At 53.6% G+C, this 21,233-nt stretch overlaps 2 protein-coding genes across 2 annotated transcripts; one reads left to right on the forward strand and one right to left on the reverse strand.

Moving 5' to 3' along the window:
* Positions 1-8,895: 8,895 nt before the first annotated feature.
* Positions 8,896-9,995, reverse strand: LOC122367402. Its single transcript, XM_043340447.1, has 2 exons — positions 9,258-9,995; positions 8,896-8,901 (listed from the first exon to the last, which is right to left on the reverse strand). The coding sequence occupies exons 1-2, from the start codon at positions 9,993-9,995 to the stop codon at positions 8,896-8,898; spliced, it is 744 nt and encodes a 247-aa protein (XP_043196382.1).
* A 7,801-nt stretch (positions 9,996-17,796) lies between these two features.
* Positions 17,797-19,494, forward strand: LOC122367403. The gene is made up of 2 exons (XM_043340448.1): positions 17,797-19,020; positions 19,460-19,494. The coding sequence occupies exons 1-2, from the start codon at positions 18,033-18,035 to the stop codon at positions 19,492-19,494; spliced, it is 1,023 nt and encodes a 340-aa protein (XP_043196383.1). The 5' UTR covers positions 17,797-18,032.
* The last annotated feature ends 1,739 nt before the right edge of the window (positions 19,495-21,233 follow it).

Genomic DNA, 21,233 nt, shown 5'->3' on the forward strand with positions numbered 1-21,233 from the left:
TGTTACACACATAAGGCAGGGGATGCTGTTACGCGCACCTGATATGCATATTTAAAAAGCGCACCATTGGCTCAAAGTTTGACAGTGTCACGGCTCTTTAATGTGACTGAGCCCTAGTTGCTAATTTTACAAATCAAAACATACAAATATGTTTCAAACATTACTCTCATTGCTATTAGAAAAAAAACGAAAGAGATGGAGCATAAACTTCGAGTAGGTATTGCTTTTCGGAACCCACGGATCCCAATGGGGCTGAATTGTTTCAGTTTCAACTGCAACACCACACTGTCACTATAGAATCACCAGGGTTCCGAGCACCACCGGCGGTGACGAGGACTGGTGCCGTCACCACCGTCCCACCGCGGTCCCCGTCACTGACTGGTGCTCCGAGTCACGCTGCCCTGGTGACCGACCTGGCGAGCTGCACCCGGCGCCCATCCACTGGACACGGCGACTTACGTCTGTCTCCACATCAGACGCTGTGATAGAGGTGAGCGCAGCTAGGCCATACAGATGCCAACATGCAGTGTGCGTGCATGTATTATGCATTAACCCTCGCCGGTCGAGGGGAGGTGCCGCCCCACAGGATTTTTTTTTTCGCGATAGCTCCGAACACGGTGGGATAGAGACCTGGAGCGTAGCAAACCTGACCTTTGATTTAAGCAGATTTTTTTGACACCAACTGCATTTTCGGTTCAGGTCAGGTCACTGAAATCTGACGTCATAAGTGAATCTCTGCACTGTCTTCAGATGTCGCGACATCGCAACGCCCTCAGTGCTAGAGGAGCTTTTACAGGGAGATAAAACTTACAGAACCTAGTATCCTCCAGAGGTCTCACAACATGTGTTTCTCGGATTTTTTTTCCCAAAGGCCACATGAGGCCAGGTCGGTCACATGCCCCACCATTATAAGTCAATGGAGAAAAATGAAAACTGCTTTTTTTTGGCGCCGGGAACGATCTCAAACTATCTCAACTACATGGACTCGTGATTTCATGCCCTCTTTGCAAATTTTCGATTCTTCACTTATGCAACATTGACCTTGCGTGACGTCATTTATGACGCCACTAGGGTCATAAGAGTTTTTCGTCAATAACTCCTGATCAAGTTGAGCTAGCGAGTCGAAAAGGCCACCAATGGACTTGGTAGGACATGCCGAATCGAATAATAAGCGACATGACCTCCTTTGACCATGTTTGTGACCTGGGGACTGTGACCTGACCGCGACCCGAGGTCAACTCCTCAAGTTGACATCATCTAATCAAAAAGTATATCATTCGACGTGCCTGAGCAAGTTGAACACGATGATGCCAAAATCGCGGCTCTGCGGTCGTTTGTTGCGAAGTGATTTGCCAAAAACCGAACCCGTACTTTGGGCCCCTTGACCTGACCTCAGAAGTCACCGGTTGACCTGAGATTTTAAAATCGGATATCAATCGCTGCGTCTCGTAACTGCGCACACGTTCGTTTTTCCGCGACGCTCTAGCTCTATCAGGGGGAAAACGGCGAAGGGGGTCGTACCCCCACCCCCTCGGCCGGCGCGTATGTAGAAAACCAAAAGGTGCGGCGAGGGCTCAATACCGCGCAGGCCTCGATCAGAAAAGCAACATATATCGCCGTTCACCTATTTTGAATTTTCCTTGTCCGTCTTTTTCTTCCTCGCCTGTTGTTGCGCTGCTGGTGCATAATGCATATATGGGTGACATTACGGCATATAATGTGAATCGCATATAAAATCGTAAAATCATAAAAAAGATGGAGTTGGCACTTTTTAGGATTGCGATTCCTTACTTTGACTTATGCTTGATTGGGATATGTTATTTGCGATTGACTGGGGAGGGGCTGTGCAGAACAGATATGTATGTATGTATGTATTAGCATCAAAAGCCTTCCACATATGGTGTGGCGATTACGACTTGACGAGCTGAACACAATGAGACCATTCGCGTGGCTGTATCTTTTTATGTAAGGAGTTGTTAGCAAAACAATATGTGTTGACCTTTGATGACGTCTCCTGACATTACGCCTGTCCAATAGGAAACAATACATCAAGGTAGTCCTCCCCCCCCACCACCACCACCACCAGCCAGCAATTTGGTTTGGCCCAAGTCCGTTTTACCTCGGCAACTCTGACATGCCAGACTTGGGCCGGTGTGAACGGAACGCATTCAGAGCTGGTGTTTGGGTGGTTATGGCTTTATTCCGGTTAGCCAGCCTTTGCCGTAGCGTTCCTGAGCTGGTATGGTTTCGGACCGCCAAGTCTGGCTCAAGTCCGTTCCCCTGCCACGGCTTAGTCCGGCTTCCTACGGCCAGGTCCGGCTGCCTTGTAGCTGCTCTGGCTTACTGTGGCTGAAGTACGGTTGATGTACGGCACGGCTGATGCGGCATTAGTCCGGCTGTGGTGCGGCGAGCTCCGGGACATGTGGTGTGTCAGCCTCAGCTCCAGCAGAGCCCCAGACCTTGCCCGTACTTTAGCCGGAGCAAATGCCGGAGCTAGTCAGAGCAAAACCAGCTATGGCCCAGACCAAATTTGTTGGCTGCTTCATGGTTAGGGTCATGAGTGATGTCACTTATGGAATAATTGGCCATTACGACGTGTTTCAGTGGAAAAAAGGCAGTTTATTTTTCCCCATTGAATTATAATTGGCAGGTCAAGGAATTGACGTGAACTTAGGCCATCGATATAAAAAATATAAAGACAAACAACTTGCAGGTAACAATGGTCTTATTACAGGACTCGGTCATCTACTGTAGCTCTGACACGGTTACAAAGTTTTAAAAAAGTGATTAACCCGCGACCGCCTGGGGGGTCGGATCCGACCCCCCCCCCCCTCCGTTTTTCTTGAATAACTCATGAACCGCTTGCGCTATCAACTTGAAACTTAGCATAACTTCTCCCTCATCAATTTGACGTCTCCTGTGCAATTTTTTAAGAAAAAGATTTCAAATTGTTTTTAGATATATCGATTTTAATGATGTAACTACATGGCGTTTTCAGTCAAAAAGTGGTAAATGTTTAAAAAATCGCCAAAAATCGAGGTTTTAAGCAAATTGCAAATTAAGGACATGAAAAGACGCAGCTCAACGAGCTCTTTAAAATGGCTATCTCGGATCTTCCATAAAATGCGTTTTTCACCCCTAAAAATTCAAAAAACTATATTTTTTGGAAAATAGCTAATAAAATCCAAAACTTTGAAAATTTCCAAAAAAAACGGAATATATGTTATAGAGCTCTATTAGAACATTAGATGTCCCAAATTTCAACTTTTTATCTTGATTTTGACCCCCAAATTGTAAAAAAATAGCTCCAACATGCATAGGGCATGGTGACGTCATAAACATTTTCGCGAATTAGAGGCACTTCTGAACATCGCATGTAAAAACAAATGGCACCAATAGATTCCTGGGACGAAGCTCGTCTAGAAAAGTGCATTTTTATGTCAAAAATAAAAAGTTGAAAAATTGACTTTTTTCTTAGCCCTCGTTTAGTTATGTATGGTATAAACGATTTTTAATGCTTTCAATGCACACTTATCACCAGCACAGTGACTTGGGGTCACATATAACCATTACCATCGGATTTGGCGTGAAAAATAAGCCATAAAAGATGTGTCGCACGCCCATGTAGCAGAAAGTGAAAACCGTGACCTTTCGTGACCTGACCTGACCTTGACCCGTACTTAGTATGACCCCCATACGCACATGGTACCTTCACTAGGCCTTTGAGGTCATTTGTGGTGAGTTTCGAGCAGCAGCTATCGATTCCGCTGTCCGTAAGCCTAATCATGCAAAACCCCTGAATTTGACATTTGACCTGACCTTGACCCGAAAGTTGACCTCAATCTTAAAATGTTAAGAGTGCTTTGGGAAGGTCTCGTAGAGACCTTTCAAACGCCGCCTCGCGGGGCTCGATACGACCATTGGTTCTCGAGATAACAGGGGGGGGGGGGGTCGGATCCGACCCCCCCAGGCTGTCGTGGGTACGGAAATAGCCTAGGCGGTGCCGGGTTAAAGGTCGGGTCATTCAAGGTGACCTGGTGACCTGACCTTAAAAGATAACAGCTCAAACTTGCACACCATGTATAAAATGATGTGGGAATAGTCATGCCAAATTTGTTTTTCGCTTTACCTTGGGAAATAGAGTTTAGTGCTCAGACCATGTGCTATCACATTGCTCAGTTTGCTTTACCTAGTGATCAATCGGGAAAATAGGAAAATTCTAAGGCATAAAAAGGTAACGTTAAGCGCGGTTACTCCTGCCACAAGTGTACGTTTCTTCTGTATTTTCACTTTCACACAATACTATGTACACACACATCGGCAGCCCCGCGTCCCCGTCCTCTCGGCTCGCGGCCCGCCAGCCGACTGCCTGCCGCGCCGGCCGCGCCGGCGCGCGCCGACAACTTCCGGGCCGTGCCGCTAGGTGGCAGCAGCTGCCGGCCGCTACAAACCTCTACACCCTTCCCCCCTTGACAGGGAAAATACCTACATCTGTACGTAACGGCAACCCGGGTGACACCACTCAACCGTTCCCCTGCGGCACACTATCACATGAATGACGAACAGATCTACGCCACGGTAAGCACTCGACAAACCAACCTCATACCCTGCTCACCCGCCCCGGCCTCAGCCTCACGCGCAGACCTACAATCGCGCACACATCTACGAATAAATCATAGCGAAAATGGCAGCACGGGTGCCTGGCGCCACGCCCGGCTGAGCGTCACGATGATACGCAAACCAAGTCCGCACTCCGGTGCCCCTCGGGTCAGCGGCGAGCAATCACGATACACAACACAATACAATACAATTTGTGTTCGTCGAACACAAATTCACACCGCGCCGGGGCGAATCTCCAGCGAATTCGCCACAGACCGGGACAGCCAGAGCCTAATATATACACAGTGCCGCCCTTGGGCGTCCGCCCGCTCAGGTAATTAGTCGCATATCACCACGCAGCCGCGCGACACGCCCTCAGGTCCGTGTTACCAAGTGTGCTCGTTGCAGCGGTGGAGCAGCGCCACCACTCCGCTATCCAGCACACATATCCCTCCCGCTCACTGCCGCGGGGCCATCCACGGCGGCAGCCGTGCGGCTATCTTCCGATATCCGGCCGCGGTCAGGTGGATGCCGTCGGACTGGAAGTAGTTCGCGGCCGCGGCCGCTGTCAGGAGGTACTCTGACTCTCTCCCGCGGCGACGACGCTCGGTCAGGCATCGCCCAACACACGTCACCGACACGTTGCCGTTCAACTCCCGGGTCCAGCGTACCATTTTTCTCTCCAGGTCGAACGCAGCCGTGGTTTCCCACTTGGCCGCCCCGCACTCGGCAGTCAACCCATCCCGCGAGGGCCGCGGCGTCGGACCCACCAGAATGACGGGTGCAATGGTGGCCAGTTCTGACACCTGGGCGGTCACTGCCGACCACAGCTCCTGGCTCATTTCTCTGGGTGGTCCATTGCGGGGGTAAACATCGTTACCCCCGAGCCACAGTGCTATGGCTGCCGGGTACACTTCATTGGTATTAGCCCATGCACGAACCACGTCGATCAATGCCCCGCTGCTCAGGCATCCTGCCCAATGCTTGCCGATGTTAGCGGGCGGCACCCATACTGCCACTCGCCAGTTACGGGCATTAGTGGCAAATTCGGCATGCCGCACAATAGAATCGCCGATTATGAGACCGGAGGGCCGCCCCGTATCATCCAACGGTCTCATTGGGTGTTCCAGCGGAGAGGGGATCGGCGACCCGCCATTCCCCCTCGGCGGACCATCGCGGGCCGCGGTCCCGTCGGCGACCTTCCGCCTTGGAGGGCTCTCCGACCCTTCCTGTTCCACCGGAGAGGGGATTGGCGACCCGCCATTCCCCCTCGGCGGACCATCGCGGACCGCGGTCCCGTCGGCAACCTTCCGCCTTGGAGAGCTCTCCGACCCTTCTATTGCCTTCCTCTTGTGCGGCGGCGACGCCGGAGCATCGCCCTGATCTCCTGGGGCCATGTTGAAGGAAAAAAGGATGGTCTCCCACTCGTCCTCCCCCAAGATCTGCTGCAGGATGTCGTCCCCCTCGGCCATGGGATCAGGTTACGAGTACGGATGTTTCCCGCAGGTCTGAAATCAAACGACGCGTTATTGGCGAATATATACAAAATACACCGCGGACATTTAGGCGATACTGCACACCCCTTAGAAAGCGGAACCCGCCTGATATGGTACGACCGGCCGCGACATACGGCCAGCCCGCGTGAAACGCGGAGTGGGTGGGCCGTAGAAAGGAGGCTCGTCTGCTCTCCCCTCCCCCACTCCCCCAGGAGCTCCTGCCGCCGGAGGACGACACTGGAAGAGCAGCAGATGCTGAGGAATTCCACTCCGCTCGTCGTCCGCGAACCGACCTCCGCCCTGCTCATCTGCTGGTCGGGGCGTAGGGGCGGCCTGGCGGACTCTTGTCGCCTCTCTGTCTTGCCCGGTCCTCTCGCCGCCGGTCCGCTGCCGTTTCTCTTTAAACGGCTTCAGGTGGTTGTGGTGAAGCACCCGGGTCTTCCCATCGCTCCCCACAACCCTGTAGACCACCCCGCTGTTCCGCTCGTCGATGTGACCAACAACCGTCCACGGTCCCTTGTAAGGCAGGCCCAGCTTTGGCTTCCCGCCTGCTGAAGCTGTGAAGTCGCGCACCAGGACCTTGTCTCCCACCTGATAGGCATGTGCTCGCCCTTTCTGGTTGTACCTCTTGCAGGCTTCTTGTGACGCGCGTGCAGAGTTGCTCCGTACTCGCTCATACGCGGCGCGAATGACCCGCAGCCGATCTTCCAAGTAGCTCCGCACTGGCACCGCTTCAGGAGGTGGACCGTATGCTGCATCCAGGGGCATCCGGGGTTCAAACCCGTGCACTAGGAAGTACGGTGTGTAGCCCGTGGTGCTGTGCACCGAGGAGTTGTACGCCATCGCATACGCCTTTACTTCCTCGTCCCAGTGCAGCCCCTCTTTGTCGATGTACTTGCTGATCATATCCTTGAGTGTGCGGTTGAACCTCTCAACCATGCCGTCACTCTCGGGGTGGTACGGAGTAGTGCGTGTCTTTTTGATGCCCAGTCTCTCGCACATCGCTTGGAAAAGTCGGGACTCGAATTGGCTGCCTTGGTCGGAGTGGAGCCTTTCCGGGACACCGAAGTCGTGGACCCAGTCAAGGAGGCCCTCCAAGACGGTCTCTGTTTTCTGGTTGGCCATTGGGTAAATCCGAACGTACTTGGAAAAATAATCCATTATGACTAGGGCACACTTATTTCCTCTGAGTGACGTCGGCATCTCAGTGATATCCGCTGCGATTCTTTCGAATGGTTTGGAGGTCAACTCTGTCACCATCGGGGCCCGTTTGGCCGGGGCTGGCCGCTGCCTCCTCTGGCAGAGGGTACAGCCCTCACAGAACGCACGGATCTCTCCGTACATGCCGGGCCAGATAAACCGGCGTCTGACACGGAACGAGGTGCGTTGACGCCCCAAGTGCCCGCTCGTGACGTGGTCGTGTGCCATTGCCATGACATCATGCCGCAGCTTCTTTGGCACAGCCGCCCGAAACGTGTCCCCAGACGTGATTCCGACCACCCCATCGACGACCTTTACTTCGGCCCATCGGGAGTTGAGCACCTGCTTCCACTCTCCCATCTCGGCCGGCTTTGGTTGCTCGCCGCGACTCAACCAACCGCGTATCTTTTGCAGCACGCCGTCGTTTTCCTGTGCGCGACGAATGTCCTGTCCCGTGTCCATTCTGTCTCCGATGGGATCTGCTCCACCCTCGATCGTCTGCTCAACAGCATTGACCGCCCCTGTGCGTGACGCATCCCCGGTGCCACCGTCGGGACTGGGCGGCCCGCCCTCGACCCGACTGATGCCCGAGGAGCCGTCATCACGCGCGGTTCGCCGCATGACTGCTGCAGATCCGTCATCTTGCCTGTCCTCGGCCGGGGTGAGAGCGGCTTTCGCGATCACCATGGTGATGGCCATAACGAGGGCACAGAGCCACGACGCGACGGCCGTGTCAGCGGCTCGGGTGCTGTCCACGCCAGCATCTTCGCTTGAGATGAGGGCAGTTACCGCTGTTGCTGTGTCTGGAAGCGCCTCCTTGAGCCCCGTTGGGCGTCTCGACAGCGCGTCCGCGTTCCCGTGGTCGACTCCCGGTTTCAGGGCCACTTCGAAGTCGAATGTGCTCAATTCCACTGCCCATCTCCCCCGTCTGCCGGTCCCGTCCCTTTCCACTGCGATGGACTGTGGGATGTTTGCGAGGGGTTTGTGGTCTGTCACGATTAGGAATTTAGCACCCACGGTGTACTGTCGGAATCTCCGAATCGCGTGCACTATGGCCCACAGCTCCTTATCATAGGTCGGCCATTTCATTTGGGACTTCGTCAGCGCCTTGCTGTCGTACGCAACGACCCGTTCGGTCTCACCGACCCGCTCTGCCAGTACTGATCCCACAGAGCCATTGCAGGCATCGGTATACAGCACGAATGTCCCTTTGAACGACGGCAGCGACAGTACCGGAGGTGACGCCAGCACACTTTTGAGTTGGTTGAAGGCGTGAGTCATCTCGGCTGTCCAGTCCAATCGCCCCGGAGACAGTGCAGCGCTCCTCAGAGGCCGGCTGACCTCAGCGTAGTTTTCGATAAATTTTGCGTAATAACCGCACAAGCCGAGGAAACTTTTCATTTCATCATCGGTTACTGGGGCCGGCCATGTGAGCACTTTCTCGACGTTCCTTAGGTCGGGACGGATGCCCTCCTCCGACACCTGATGGCCGAGGAATGTCACCTCCTTCTTGGCTAGGTGACACTTGCTTGGCTTCAGCTTGAGGCCTGCACGCCGGATCCGCCCGAAGACCTCCTCCAGTGTATCCAGGTGTTCGCTCTCAGTTCTGTTGAATAGAACGACATCATCCAGGTAAACTAGACACGTTTTCGTATCTAGCCCTGCCAGCACCAGCTCCATTAGGCGCTGAAACGTCGCACTGGCGTTTTTTAGGCCGAACGGCATCACGCGGAACTGTTGCAGACCCCGTCCCGTCGTGAAGGCCGTCTTCTCTCTGTCTTCCGGGCTCATGCCAACCTGCCAATAACCAGCGGCCATATCCAGGGTGGTGAACCATTGCGCACCGGCCATTGAGTCCAACGCGTCATCAACTCGAGGGAGAGGGTATGCCACTCCTTTCGTGACTCCATTCACCGCCCTCATGTCTACACAGAAGCGAAAAGAGCCGTCCTTCTTCCGCACCAGGACGACGGGGGAACACCATGGACTGGTGCTCTCCTCTATCACCCCGTCCCTCAGCATCTGCTCCTTCTGCAGCTCCACTTGGTCTCGTATTGACGTCGGTATCCTGCGGGCCGGCTGCCGGATCGGAGTGGCATCGCCTGTGTCAATCCGATGCTGCACCAAGTGGGTGCGTCCAATGTCTCCTGGGTGCTGACTGAATATGTCCCGGTACTCCGACACCAGGCTTCTTAGCCGGGACTTGCCATCCTCAGACATGTCGGAGCCGTCCACGTCGACTGCTGTGACTGGTGCCGGAACATCATCATCATCGCCTTGGTCGCCGTCGCTGCCCCGCGGCGACCCGCCACCGGTGACAGCGCCGGCGTGAAGACCATCATCCTCACTCAGATCGAATTCGTTGTCACCTCCCGGCAGAATCGTGTACAGCGTCCCGATATCGCTGCCCTTAAGAAATCTGGCCTCGTGGGAACCGACATTAGTCAGCTGTATCGGAACAGTGCCATTACCATCCACAGTCACCACCTCCCTCGGAATCAGGAGGTCCTCCCTCAGCGCCGTGTGACTGGGCTCGATCACTCCCTGCAGCGCACACGGGTTACTCACCTTCCCGTTGACTGGTACCACAGAAGCTCTGACGACGATGACTGACCGCGCCGGCACCACCGTCGTGGCGGCCAACAGAACTCTCGCCCGACTGGGTCGAATGGCGCTGTACGGAGGCAGACGAATTGACATCCCGGCCAGTCTGATCACTCCCGCCTCGTCATCGATAACAGTGCCATGACGGCAGCAAAAATCACGCCCCAGGACCAGCTCGTACATCAGTCCCTTGACCACTGCCGCGCTGGGAGTAGCGAATGTCTTTCCCTGGATTTCGATTGTCAGGTCTTGAACAACCCCCGTGATGTGAAGCGGCTCACCGCCCGCCCCTCGTGCCGTCTGGGATGGCGTCGTTAGCCGACACCCCAGCTCCCGCTGGACATGCTCCTGCAGACCATCGCGAATCATCGTGAAGTCCGCCCCGGAATCCACCAGGGCCCAGACTCGCCGTGTTCCCAACTGCACCTCGACCACCGACGCCGTGATCTGGGACCCTGATGGACGCCGGGCCGATGCTTGTCCCTCAGCACCGGCCGCCATCAGTTTTCCTGACCGGTGTACTGGGGCTCGTGACGGCTGCTTTGGACTGGTCCGGTATGCGACCGCTGGTCCATCGGGACTGGGAGCATGCGGCAGTCCGCCAGCCAATGCCCGTCCCTACCGCAGCCGAGACAGAACGGAAGTCTCTGTGGTGTAGCAGACTGCCGAGCCGAGCGCGGGCAGTTACGCACCATGTGCCCAGCCTCACCGCATCCAAAGCAACGGCCTACGTTTTCGGTGGACTGGCGGCCTCTACCTGCGGTTCCCTGCACCGTACACGCGCGCCGCGTGTGACCGATCTGGCCGCAGTTATAACAGCGCAGGTTGACCGGGGTCGCGGCTGTCGTTAGAGCCAACGCTGTCTGATCATAGGCGAGCTGACTAGACTGTCTGCCCCCCAGCTGCCCGCCGTGGTGGCCAGACGTGTCGAGCTCGTGCAGCATTTGCTGCATTTCCATCATGCGGCGCTCCAGCGCCCGCACCCGATCCGTCTCCGTCTCATCGCCGCCTCGTCCCGCGGCAGGTAAGTCACCGGCGACTGATACCACTTCCCGACCGCGCGGCAGCGCCGTCACGGGACCCGCGACTGCGCCCTCCTGTGAGTTAGCAGCAGGAGCCGCCACTGCAACGGCGCCAGCCGCCGCCGCAGCCGATTGCCGGACTGCCAGCATCGCATCGTGACGTGTCTGCAGCTCTCGGGCTGCAGAAATTGCAGCTGACAGCGTTTTCAGATTTTTGCTGCACAGCTGACTCTGAAGCTGCTCGTTACGCAGTCCGCACAGAAAACGGCTCGTCAAATGGAACTCGACCGGGGCGTCTCCCACGCCCTCGTCTGGATACGCGGCGCATCCCAGATGACGGATACGATCGGCAAAATCGGCTACTGTCTCCCCAGGTGTCTGCATCGCGCGTGCCAGTTCCGCCTGTGCCTGCAGTGGACCAACCTCAGAGCCGTAACGCACACTCAGCGCCTCGACAACCTGTGCATAATCGGCCTGGGCAGCCGCCGACAACGACGCATATAGGTCCAGAGCCCCATCTTCCAGCAGGGCCGGCAAACACTGCAGACGTTCCGCGGCAGACCAGGTAACAGTTTGTGCCTCGAAACGGTTCAGCCAGCGGCGCCATTCCTGCCCATTTGCACCGGTAAAGGGTTTAGCCTTTGACATAAAAATCAACCTGGGATCCATTTCTCCCTCAAACTGACAAAAACCGACCGTAATATTTACACTACACGATATCCTATTCCGCCGAAAACATCGATCAAAATGCCGGTCGCAGCTACCTTACCGTGATTCTGGCTCACCAGCTCCGGTTTTTCGGTCGTGGCGTCCTACCGACCGCGCCAATTTGTAACGTTTCTTCTGTATTTTCACTTTCACACAATACTATGTACACACACATCGGCAGCCCCGCGTCCCCGTCCTCTCGGCTCGCGGCCCGCCAGCCGACTGCCTGCCGCGCCGGCCGCGCCGGCGCGCGCCGACAACTTCCGGGCCGTGCCGCTAGGTGGCAGCAGCTGCCGGCCGCTACAAACCTCTACACAAGTACTCGAGTAGCTGGGCAGCTGCCTGGACTGCCAGTGTCGTGGCTGTCAGACTCGGCCAAAAAAGCTGGGTTTAGCGGTCACACCCATGTGAGTACCACATAGTCTGAATCTTACAATAGTTGCATATGCATTATGCATTCAGCATTATGCAAATATATGTATACCAACTAAAGACTAATGCCATGCGTAAAAGCCGCAATCCAATCCCTCCGATATCTGCACGGAGGTGTAGTCCTACATCACCTTGACTGCTGAATATATCCACGGTATTGGTGTCACGCTGACCTCTCAGACCAGTCCCCTATAAATAGCCGAAAGGTCAGTGAACCCAGCTGACCCCGATGATGATCAGATCCCCGTCTAGGAATCGTGACCCATTGCAGCGTTTCCTTGGTTCGGTCGTTCGCCAGTCGCCTTGCACCATTGACCCGGTTGGCAATGTGTCATATACCAGCCAATGTTGGGTGAGATGTGCACAAAATCCCGGGGTCATTCTCCCCAAACGTTACCTGATCATATGCTGTGGAACTGACGCGAAAGCGCGAAGCGTGACGCCAGAGAAACGTGAACATGCTCTTCTTGAATGCATGTGGATGCATCTTGCAGCGCACACTGCACAGTACCTCCACATTAGCATATCCGATAACGTGGTCGCTGCATTAAGACGGTCGTGATAGATCAGCCTGTGCATTATGCATCAAATAAATAGCTCGACATTTTTTCGGGTAATGTTGTGAAACACAAAGGCGTTGAAGTGGATAACTGTTGGTACTTGATGTCCTTTGACATCGTGTTTACTTTGAACACTAAATGTAGTAAAATATTTGCACTGATGCATGGTAAAGGTCAGATATGATTTGATGCATATAAGTAACTAACATTCGGCCTACGTTTTTTCATTAGTAAGGTATCAGTGCCCGCCTCCAGATTTACATTCCCGCTGATTCACTAGGTTCAATTACGGTCTTTACTCGCCAGCTCTGAGCAATATCCACCCCTCTGACACCCCTGTCTCTCTCCTTTGTCTCTGTCCACGCCTGTCCGCAGTAGACCCCAGCATATATTGACGGGCTGTGGCCGGGGTCTGCCGGAGCGGAGAGCTCCGTCCTCCCAGGAAGGTTCGTTGGTCCCTTGACGGTCACAGCGTCGGCTCAATTACAGCCTTATTGGCTACCGTTCTGCCTCGGGCAGTTTACAGTGCGAGGGAGCAGGCACTTTCAGCATACCCCCGGGCAGTTTACCGTGCAGGGATAGGGGTGGACTTCCAGTATACCCGCGCGTAGTTTACCCAGCGAGAAGAAGGATCGGGTTCCCCCACACACGCTGGCTATTTGACCTCAAGGAGGGGTCGTTTTTCTGATCTCGTTAGTCTGCTTGTAGATAATGCGGTGAGGTTAGTCCTAGATAGTTGCAGTGAAGAAGTAAGGATCATAAGTGGTCACCGTTTTCAGAAGCCGGCAGAATGGAAAGACGTTTCATTTTGCAGCTGTCAGCTGATACCATTGTTGATTTATTGGTAAGTGTTATCAATATTTGATAGAAGCTTATAGATTAGACTGCAGTGTGATCGGAGTAAGTTGGACCACTAAAATGTTTTAAATTTGATGTGGGCATTTTATATTTTTAATCGAGTTGCGTCACCAACCAATATTCACGAAGCATTTTAGAAGTCTGGTAAAAATACACGCACACAGCCCTTGTTAAAAGCACGATATGAAGAAGCATAAACAAATCACGTCTTTTCAGCTGGACAGGTGCCGATTCAGAACAATCTCTGCTCCATCGAAACACATCATTAGTCTCCAAAGGGAACACCCATTGCGCAAATATTCGGCCGGGACGATTTTCGGACGTCACGTGCTTGACTGACAGTTCCAGTGACAAGCAGTTCAGTGCGAATGGCATATCCCTACGGGACTCTCCCGTCCGAGTTGATCACCCCCTGATCTATCGATGATCCTTCGCTTGCTATAGCAACACGTGTCGGCTTGGAACTGTATTCAATATTGAACAGAGATACCGGCTCCGATTACAAGTGCGATATCATCTCATCATTAGGGACACGGGAGGGGGAGTGGGGGGAGTAACTTTCCTGTCGACATCAATAGTCGACTGTCGAAATCGAATGAGTGCAATATGTATCTGCCTTGGCAATGCTGCATGCTTTCGTTTACGATTTTTGAACGACGAGTATGGATGATTATGAGCATACCTATGGTTATGTATGCAAGTCAACGTTTATTTATGATTTTTTTAATCAGTTTACATTCTGACTTAATGGACTACTCGCAAGAAACTGTATTTCGTTAGCGGTACAGTTGGAACTTTCTATGACCTCTGCCGCCAGTATTTACATATGCACTGTACATACAGGTATTTGTAATCAGAACTACAACGACTATTTTGCATTCCCAGCGTCTCCCGTCACCACGATCGACATTCTTTACCAATATAGCTGCCGTGCTGTACCACATGGCGAGCGTGTCGATAAGTGACGTCATCACCGACAGGGGTCTGATGGATGAGGCGGTACCGAGTCGGGACAGCACATGCCATTGCCCCCTGCCCTCTGGGACCAAATAACCTAGTTATGCCTACATGGCCGGACCGGTGAACGGCTGTCTGTCATATATGCAGTTTTTTGTTGCCACCCACAATTTGTTGCCTGTTTCATCGAAGGAATAGGGAAATAAGAGGAGCTCACATACGATAACATAGAGATCATAGCAGCACGCTCATGCCCAAAACTGGCAAGGGAACGCGGAGGTCAAGCTGGATTGAGGACCGAACTAGCAACAACGAAACATCCCATACGTCTACCTTAGAACCTCTTTGCTCGCCTATCCTTATATTATCACATCCGCCTTTTTGCAATAGTCACGACGTCTCTGATCACACCCACGTCTTGTATACCACCGCCCGTACTGACATCCACTGTCACCTGCAGGGCAGCGCTGTCACCTGTAGAGTAGCGCTGTCACCTGTCCGTCACGGTCTCACCACCCCTCCCCTTTCATCCGGTCTCCTGTCACACTGCACGTGTAACCACCACCTTCTGCCGTGTGATCAGCGCCTCAGTACCTATAAAAACAACACCGCTACTTGTCAGCTCGGCCTCCCAGCCAGAAGCTCCCATTCCATCCCCCGTAGCTCACTGCACCCATCCCAGCCTGGCCCCGGCAAAAATCTTCATTACTCTCGGTTTTAACCCGCGCCCCAGTGGCGGTCTCAGCCAACTTCGCCCTAGTGAGGGGGGGCATATGTTACCACCCACCTCTAACTCAAAAACTAAGAGGGCTAGCAAGACGCGGTAAAAAGCAGTCGATAGCTCTCAATGCGTACGTTTGAAAGTATTTCGGTCATTTTTCACCTTAGAGCAATATTGGGGTCACCAGAGGTCATCAAAGGTCAAAATTTGCCAATTGTAAATATATTTTTCAGAAAACATACCGCTATCTCAGGAACTATGGTAGCTAGAATAACGCAGGGAAAAGCAATCGATAGCTTTTAAACTCTTCTTTTGAAAAGGTCATTATCAATATTGACCTCAGGTCAACGGTTTGGCTTCCAGAGGGCAAAAAGTCCAAAAATAGCTGTTTTTACGAAAAGTGTTTTTCGACAATAACTTTCGACTACAAAAAGCCACGACATTTCTATTGCCAGAATCGTGTTCCTCTCGCCGAGACGCGTCGAATGAACTATAATTTGACCTTGAAAGGTCAAGTTTAAAATTTGACCTCAGGTCAAGGTCATGACCTTACCGGAAAAGGTCATGTTGCATATCAGTCGATGCGTCTCAACAAGGCAAACACAATGAGACCATCCCCAGCGTTCTATCTCTTTCCAATCGCGAGTTATTGGCAAAAAACTCTTTGTAGCCTCAAGTGACCTCGGATGACCTGTCTAGAGGCTATCAGCAAAAATGACACCTTGATCATCAAGAGTGGACTAAATCATTGTGATTCTGAAATATTTGGACTGTTCCGATGCGTACACACGGATCTAGAGGCATTTTCATTTTTCCCCATTGACTTGTAATGGAAAGGTTTCGCCACTGACCTGACCTTAGGTCACGGATATAAAAAATCCGAGATATACAAATTGTAGGCGCCCATAAAAGCATGCAATCCACCAAGTTTGAAACCTTTCTGACAAACACTGCAGGCTGGACATGATTGCAAACTTTTTTTTAGGCTTAGTCAGTTAACTTGACCTGGTGACCTGACCTGACATGACCTGGGGTCAAAAATTTCACACATTGTCCAAAATTGATGTACCAAAAGCTACCCCAAGCGGCGCGGCGCTACGCGCCGCGGTTTTTTATTCACACGCAAAAAACGCGACAGGGTGGTAACATATGCCCCCCCCCCCACTGGGGCGAAGGTTAATTGCCGTCGGCGGCTGTCTTTCTCCGGCTGGAGGATCTTCACGCCTGGCTGGAGGGTGTAATTGGCGCGGGCGTCACCTCCAGGGGGAGGGGGTTGGGGAGGAAGGGGGGTTGTTGAATATTCTACCAAGAGCGCTCCCGGAAATGATCACGCGAGCGAAGTGTTTTAATTGTTGTAACTATTTTGATTGAAGAAAGGTCAAGGTTTTTAGTTAGTTAGTAAGGAGGACAAAAACTTCGTAACGGGGAAAATATTAAGGAAATAGCAAATGTGAAACATTTAAGAGAAATATTCATATAATGTAGACAGTGCATATTACGATAAGGAATTGCTGGTGACCACCATTGAAACGGTAATGTTTTGCGTTAAGATACCGCCTATGAGAGTGTCACTCAAGCAATAAACCCCGTAGAAGATGTCCTTTCTTTCTCTATGACTCAAGAAGACTCCGACTACAAGAAAATATAAAGAAACTATATATTTATAATTAACAGTACTAGAAGATCCCTCCAGGGAATTAACAGTTACGAAGTTTGTTCTTGCTCATAACAAAGGAATAGTTTCATTATATGAAATACGAGCGATATGACCACGTAAAAGCTACCTATTCAAGCATCACAAGGTACTCAATTTTGATGTGATGCGGATGGATCGGCGCTCCTACAAGGTAATTTACGAATCTTATTCATGTCCTTTTATTTCTATTCGTTTCGTGTCATGATGCTTTAAGACCAGCTGCAAGATGCTGCTAAATATGAACGTCAAGGACTTGAAGCGCGAGTTAAAGGCACGAGGTTTGTCATGCCAGGGAAATAAGGAAAAGCTTAGGCTTAGATTGGCAGATGCTCTAGAAGAACATGACAACGTAGAGCCAAATGACAGCGTATCCCAAGCAGGTACAAGAGTAAGGACGTCAGAGTCTCTGACTTTGCGACAGGCAGATGAAGCTGCCGCCAGAGCTGGACTGCTGGCACGTTTGAAGGCCGTTAAGGAAAAACAGGAAATAGAAAGACAGGTTGCCGAGCTTAAACGTAAAGAGGAACTGCTAGATTTGGAAGCCAAGATAGCAGAAGTGTCCGCTAGAGAGCAGGCTATTAAATGTTTCCAGGATCAAGAAATGGCAGGTGCCGCAGTCAACGAATGTAATACCTCGCAAGGATCTCACCGTTGTCCAGTGCCGACCGCCGGTGGAGACAAGTCAACGAGCGCGGTTGTCATCGATGACCAGCCCGCCACGTCATCAAACAGGGTGAGCTTCGCCAGGGACGACGGCGCGTCAGATAACCCCGAGCCGGACAACAGACAGCTGACCCAAGAGCGCGAGCGAACTGCCTCACTGATGCGCTTACCGATCATAGAGATGAAGAAATTCGAAGGAGACGTGACCGAGTTCGCTCAGTTCATGAAGGGTTTCCAGCTCAAGATAGCCTCAAAGCTGGATTGCGCACAAGATGTCATAACCGGCTCTCGCCTCTACCGGCGGCCTCCCTCCCTCTCCCTCTCTCCCTCGCATACTGGTCACCCCTCTCGTCCCAGTGGACTCGCCCGGTGCCTCGGGCAGTATCTGTGACACGACCTCGGGTGAGCGGCCGGGAAGCAATACAGTTTTGAACGGGACGCCGTGCTGTCTACTTCAATGGCGACGAGGCGGTGAACGTGTGCGCCGCGCGGTGATTAGTGGCAAGGGAAGCAGTGATGGCGTCAGTGAGCCGGGCGCCCGAGTTTGATGCGGCAGTGGAGTCGTTCGGCGCGTACAGCAGGCGTCTCGAACAGCACTTTGTCGCCAACAGCGTCGGTGAAGATGAAGTCGAGAAGCGCCGCGCCATACTGCTGAGCGCGGTTGGCGCCAGCACCTTCAGCCTCCTGGAGGACCTCATAGCCCCAGCCGCAGTGGGAGACAAAACGTTCAAGGAGCTGGTGAAGATATTGGTCGACCACTTTGAACCGCAACAATCTGCAATTGTCTCCAGATTTCGGTTTCACTCCTGCACTCGCGATGCTGGAGAGTCAGTGTCGTCGTTTTCGGCGAGGCTCCGCAAGCTTGCGAAGCCCTGCAAGTTTCAGCCAGGCCAGCTGGACGAGATGCTTCGTGACCGACTGGTTTGCGGTATTCAGCATGAGCGGCTGCAATCACGTCTGCTGAGCGAGCCGCGGCTGACTCTGGACACGGCTCTGGAGATCGCTCAGGCCCACGAGTCGGCAGCAGCCAGTGCAGCCGAGCTCAGCGGCCGCTCCGAGTCGTCTGCCGTCATCGGACGGGTCGATGGGACACCACGGAGGATGGTGAACGACAGCCGACCAGCCCTGGTGAACGACAGCCGGCGAGCACTGGTGAACGACAGTCGGCGAGCACTGGTGAACGACAGCCGACCAGCCCTGGTGAACGACAGCCGGCGAGCACTGGTGAACGACAATCGGCGTCCCCTGGACACCGGCGGGGCTGCCTCCCGCGCTCCGCCGGCGCGGGGTGCCTGCAGCCGCTGTCTCAGCCGACGGCACGTCCCGGCGGCCTGCCCCTTCCGCTCGCAGAACTGTTATGCGTGCGGAGCCGTGGGCCACACCAGAGCGGCCTGCCGGAGCCGCGCCGAGTCTCAGCGTGTCCGGCTGCTGGAGGAGGAGGAGCAGCCGGAGCCGTCCGTGACGCCTGGGACTTCTCAGAGTGGCGCGGCGCCCCACAATGACGGTGAGGACGAGCCATATTACTTGTTCCGTGCTCAAGGGGTGCAGTTGGGAGTAGATCGTAAACCACCACTAATGGTTGATGTATGTGTGGACGGCTGCCCGCTGCGTATGGAGTTAGATACGGGAGCTGCATTGTCTGTTTGCTCAGAGAAAGTGTTCAAGGGTACTTGGCCGGTCGGTGGGCCCCATCTTAGGCCATGTGACAAACTGTTGAAAACTTACAGCGGTGAGGTGTTAGGGGTGTGTGGTCAGGCGATGGTGGATGTTCAGTATGGCGGGCAGCGAGCGCAGCTGCCGCTGGTGGTAGTTAAGGGCGAGGGACCATTTCTTTTTGGTCGAAACTGGCTGTCGACCATACGACTTGACTGGCCCTCCATATGTCAGCTTACCGACCGCTCTCGGGCTCAGACGCTCGTTCAGGAGTTTTCTGAAGTTTTCAGCGATGGTTTGGGGTGCTATCGTGGCGCTGAGGTGACCATTTCGGTGGATCCCGATGTGAAGCCGAGATTCTTCAAAGCTCGCACAGTCCCACTGGCATTCCGCGAGCAGGTGGATGCCGAGCTGGAGAAACAGATCCAGCAAGGACTGTGGGAGCCAGTGGAGCACAGTAAGTGGGCCGCCCCCCTAGTCGTCGTGCCAAAACCCGGGGGAAAGATCAGGTTATGTGGGGACTATCGCCTCACGGTCAACAGGGTGGCCAAGGTGGACCAATATCCGCTTCCACGCGTGGAAGAGCTGCTTACACGCTTAACAGGCAGTAAGGTCTTTTCAAAGATAGACCTTAAGTCCGCGTACAACCAGATGGTTCTCGATCAGAATTCACGTGACTTTCTGACCGTAAACACGCAGAGGGGATTGCTGAGACCCACGAGACTTAGCTTCGGGTACGCTTCAGCCCCGTCCCTGTTCCAGAGAACCATGGACACGCTGTTAGCGGGGATACAGGGTGTGTGTGTGTTCCTCGATGATGTTGTCGTGGCGGGTGAGACTGTGGAAAGTCATGATGTAGCGCTGCGTGAGGTGTTGCGCCGGCTGCGTGAGGCGGGTCTCAGGGCGAACCGGGACAAGTGCTGTTTGGGCGTGGACAGCGTAACGTACCTGGGTCACAAGGTCAGCGGGAGCGGCGTGGAGACGACTGAGGAAAAGGTCGCTGCCATCACGGGCGCGCCAGAGCCCCGAGATGTCTCCGAGCTGCGGTGCTGGCTCGGCCTTATCAATTACTACGGAAAATTTTTGCAGGGTTTGGCCACCACCCTTTCGCCGCTGTATGTTCTGTTACGGAAAAATCGCCCTTGGCAGTGGACGCACATTGAAAGGAGAGCTTTTGAGGATGCGAAACGTTTGCTCAAAAGCCCTCCCGTTTTGGGACATTTTGACCCAAAACTCCCTGTGATTTTGGCATGTGACGCCAGTCCAGTGGGATTGGGGTGCATTCTTAGCCAGCAAACGAGGCAAGGGGAGAGACCGATCGCGTTTTATTCGCGCTCTTTAAACGAGACTGAAAGGCGCTACTCCCAGACCGACCGGGAGGGTTTGGCGGTGGTGGCCGGTGTAAAGAGGTTCCACTATTATCTGGCGGGCCGTCCGTTTTCAATACGGACCGATCATAAGCCCCTGCTGGGGCTGATAGGTGAGTCCAAGCCGCTCCCACTGATGGCATCGCCCCGGGTGGTCAGGTGGGCCCTTATGCTGGGAGCGTATGATTATCGCCTTGAATTCGTCCCCGGCGTTAAACAAACTCACTGTGACGCGCTCAGTCGGCTGCCCGTCCCGTCGTCGGTGGTCGGTCAGTCGAGCCCCGTTCCGGCGGAGACGATACATTTGATGGAGTTTTTAGACGCGTCTCCGGTCACTGTGGACCACATTCGCCGGTGGACCTCTAGAGACCCTGTCTTGGCTGTCGTGCTTCAGTATGTTCAGGAGGGCTGGCCGGATGACGGGGAGGTGCTGTCGCCAGATTTCCGACCTTTTAGGTCCCGTAAAGCCGAGCTGAGCATTCAGGATGGATGTATATTGTGGGGTTCGCGCGTTGTGATACCGCCACAGGGAAGGGCAAAAATTTTGAGTCTTCTACACGACGGGCACTGCGGAGAGACGCGCACCAAGTCTTTCGCAAGAATGTATGTGTGGTGGCCTAACCTCGATCAGGACATCACATCCATTGCACAGAATTGTGGCAAATGTCAGGCTTATCGTGCCAACGTACCTGAGACT

Source organism: Amphibalanus amphitrite, unplaced genomic scaffold (assembly GCF_019059575.1).
Source record: "Amphibalanus amphitrite isolate SeventyFive unplaced genomic scaffold, NRLGWU_Aamphi_draft 000867F_arrow, whole genome shotgun sequence".
Classification (NCBI taxonomy): Eukaryota; Metazoa; Arthropoda; class Thecostraca; order Balanomorpha; family Balanidae; genus Amphibalanus; species Amphibalanus amphitrite.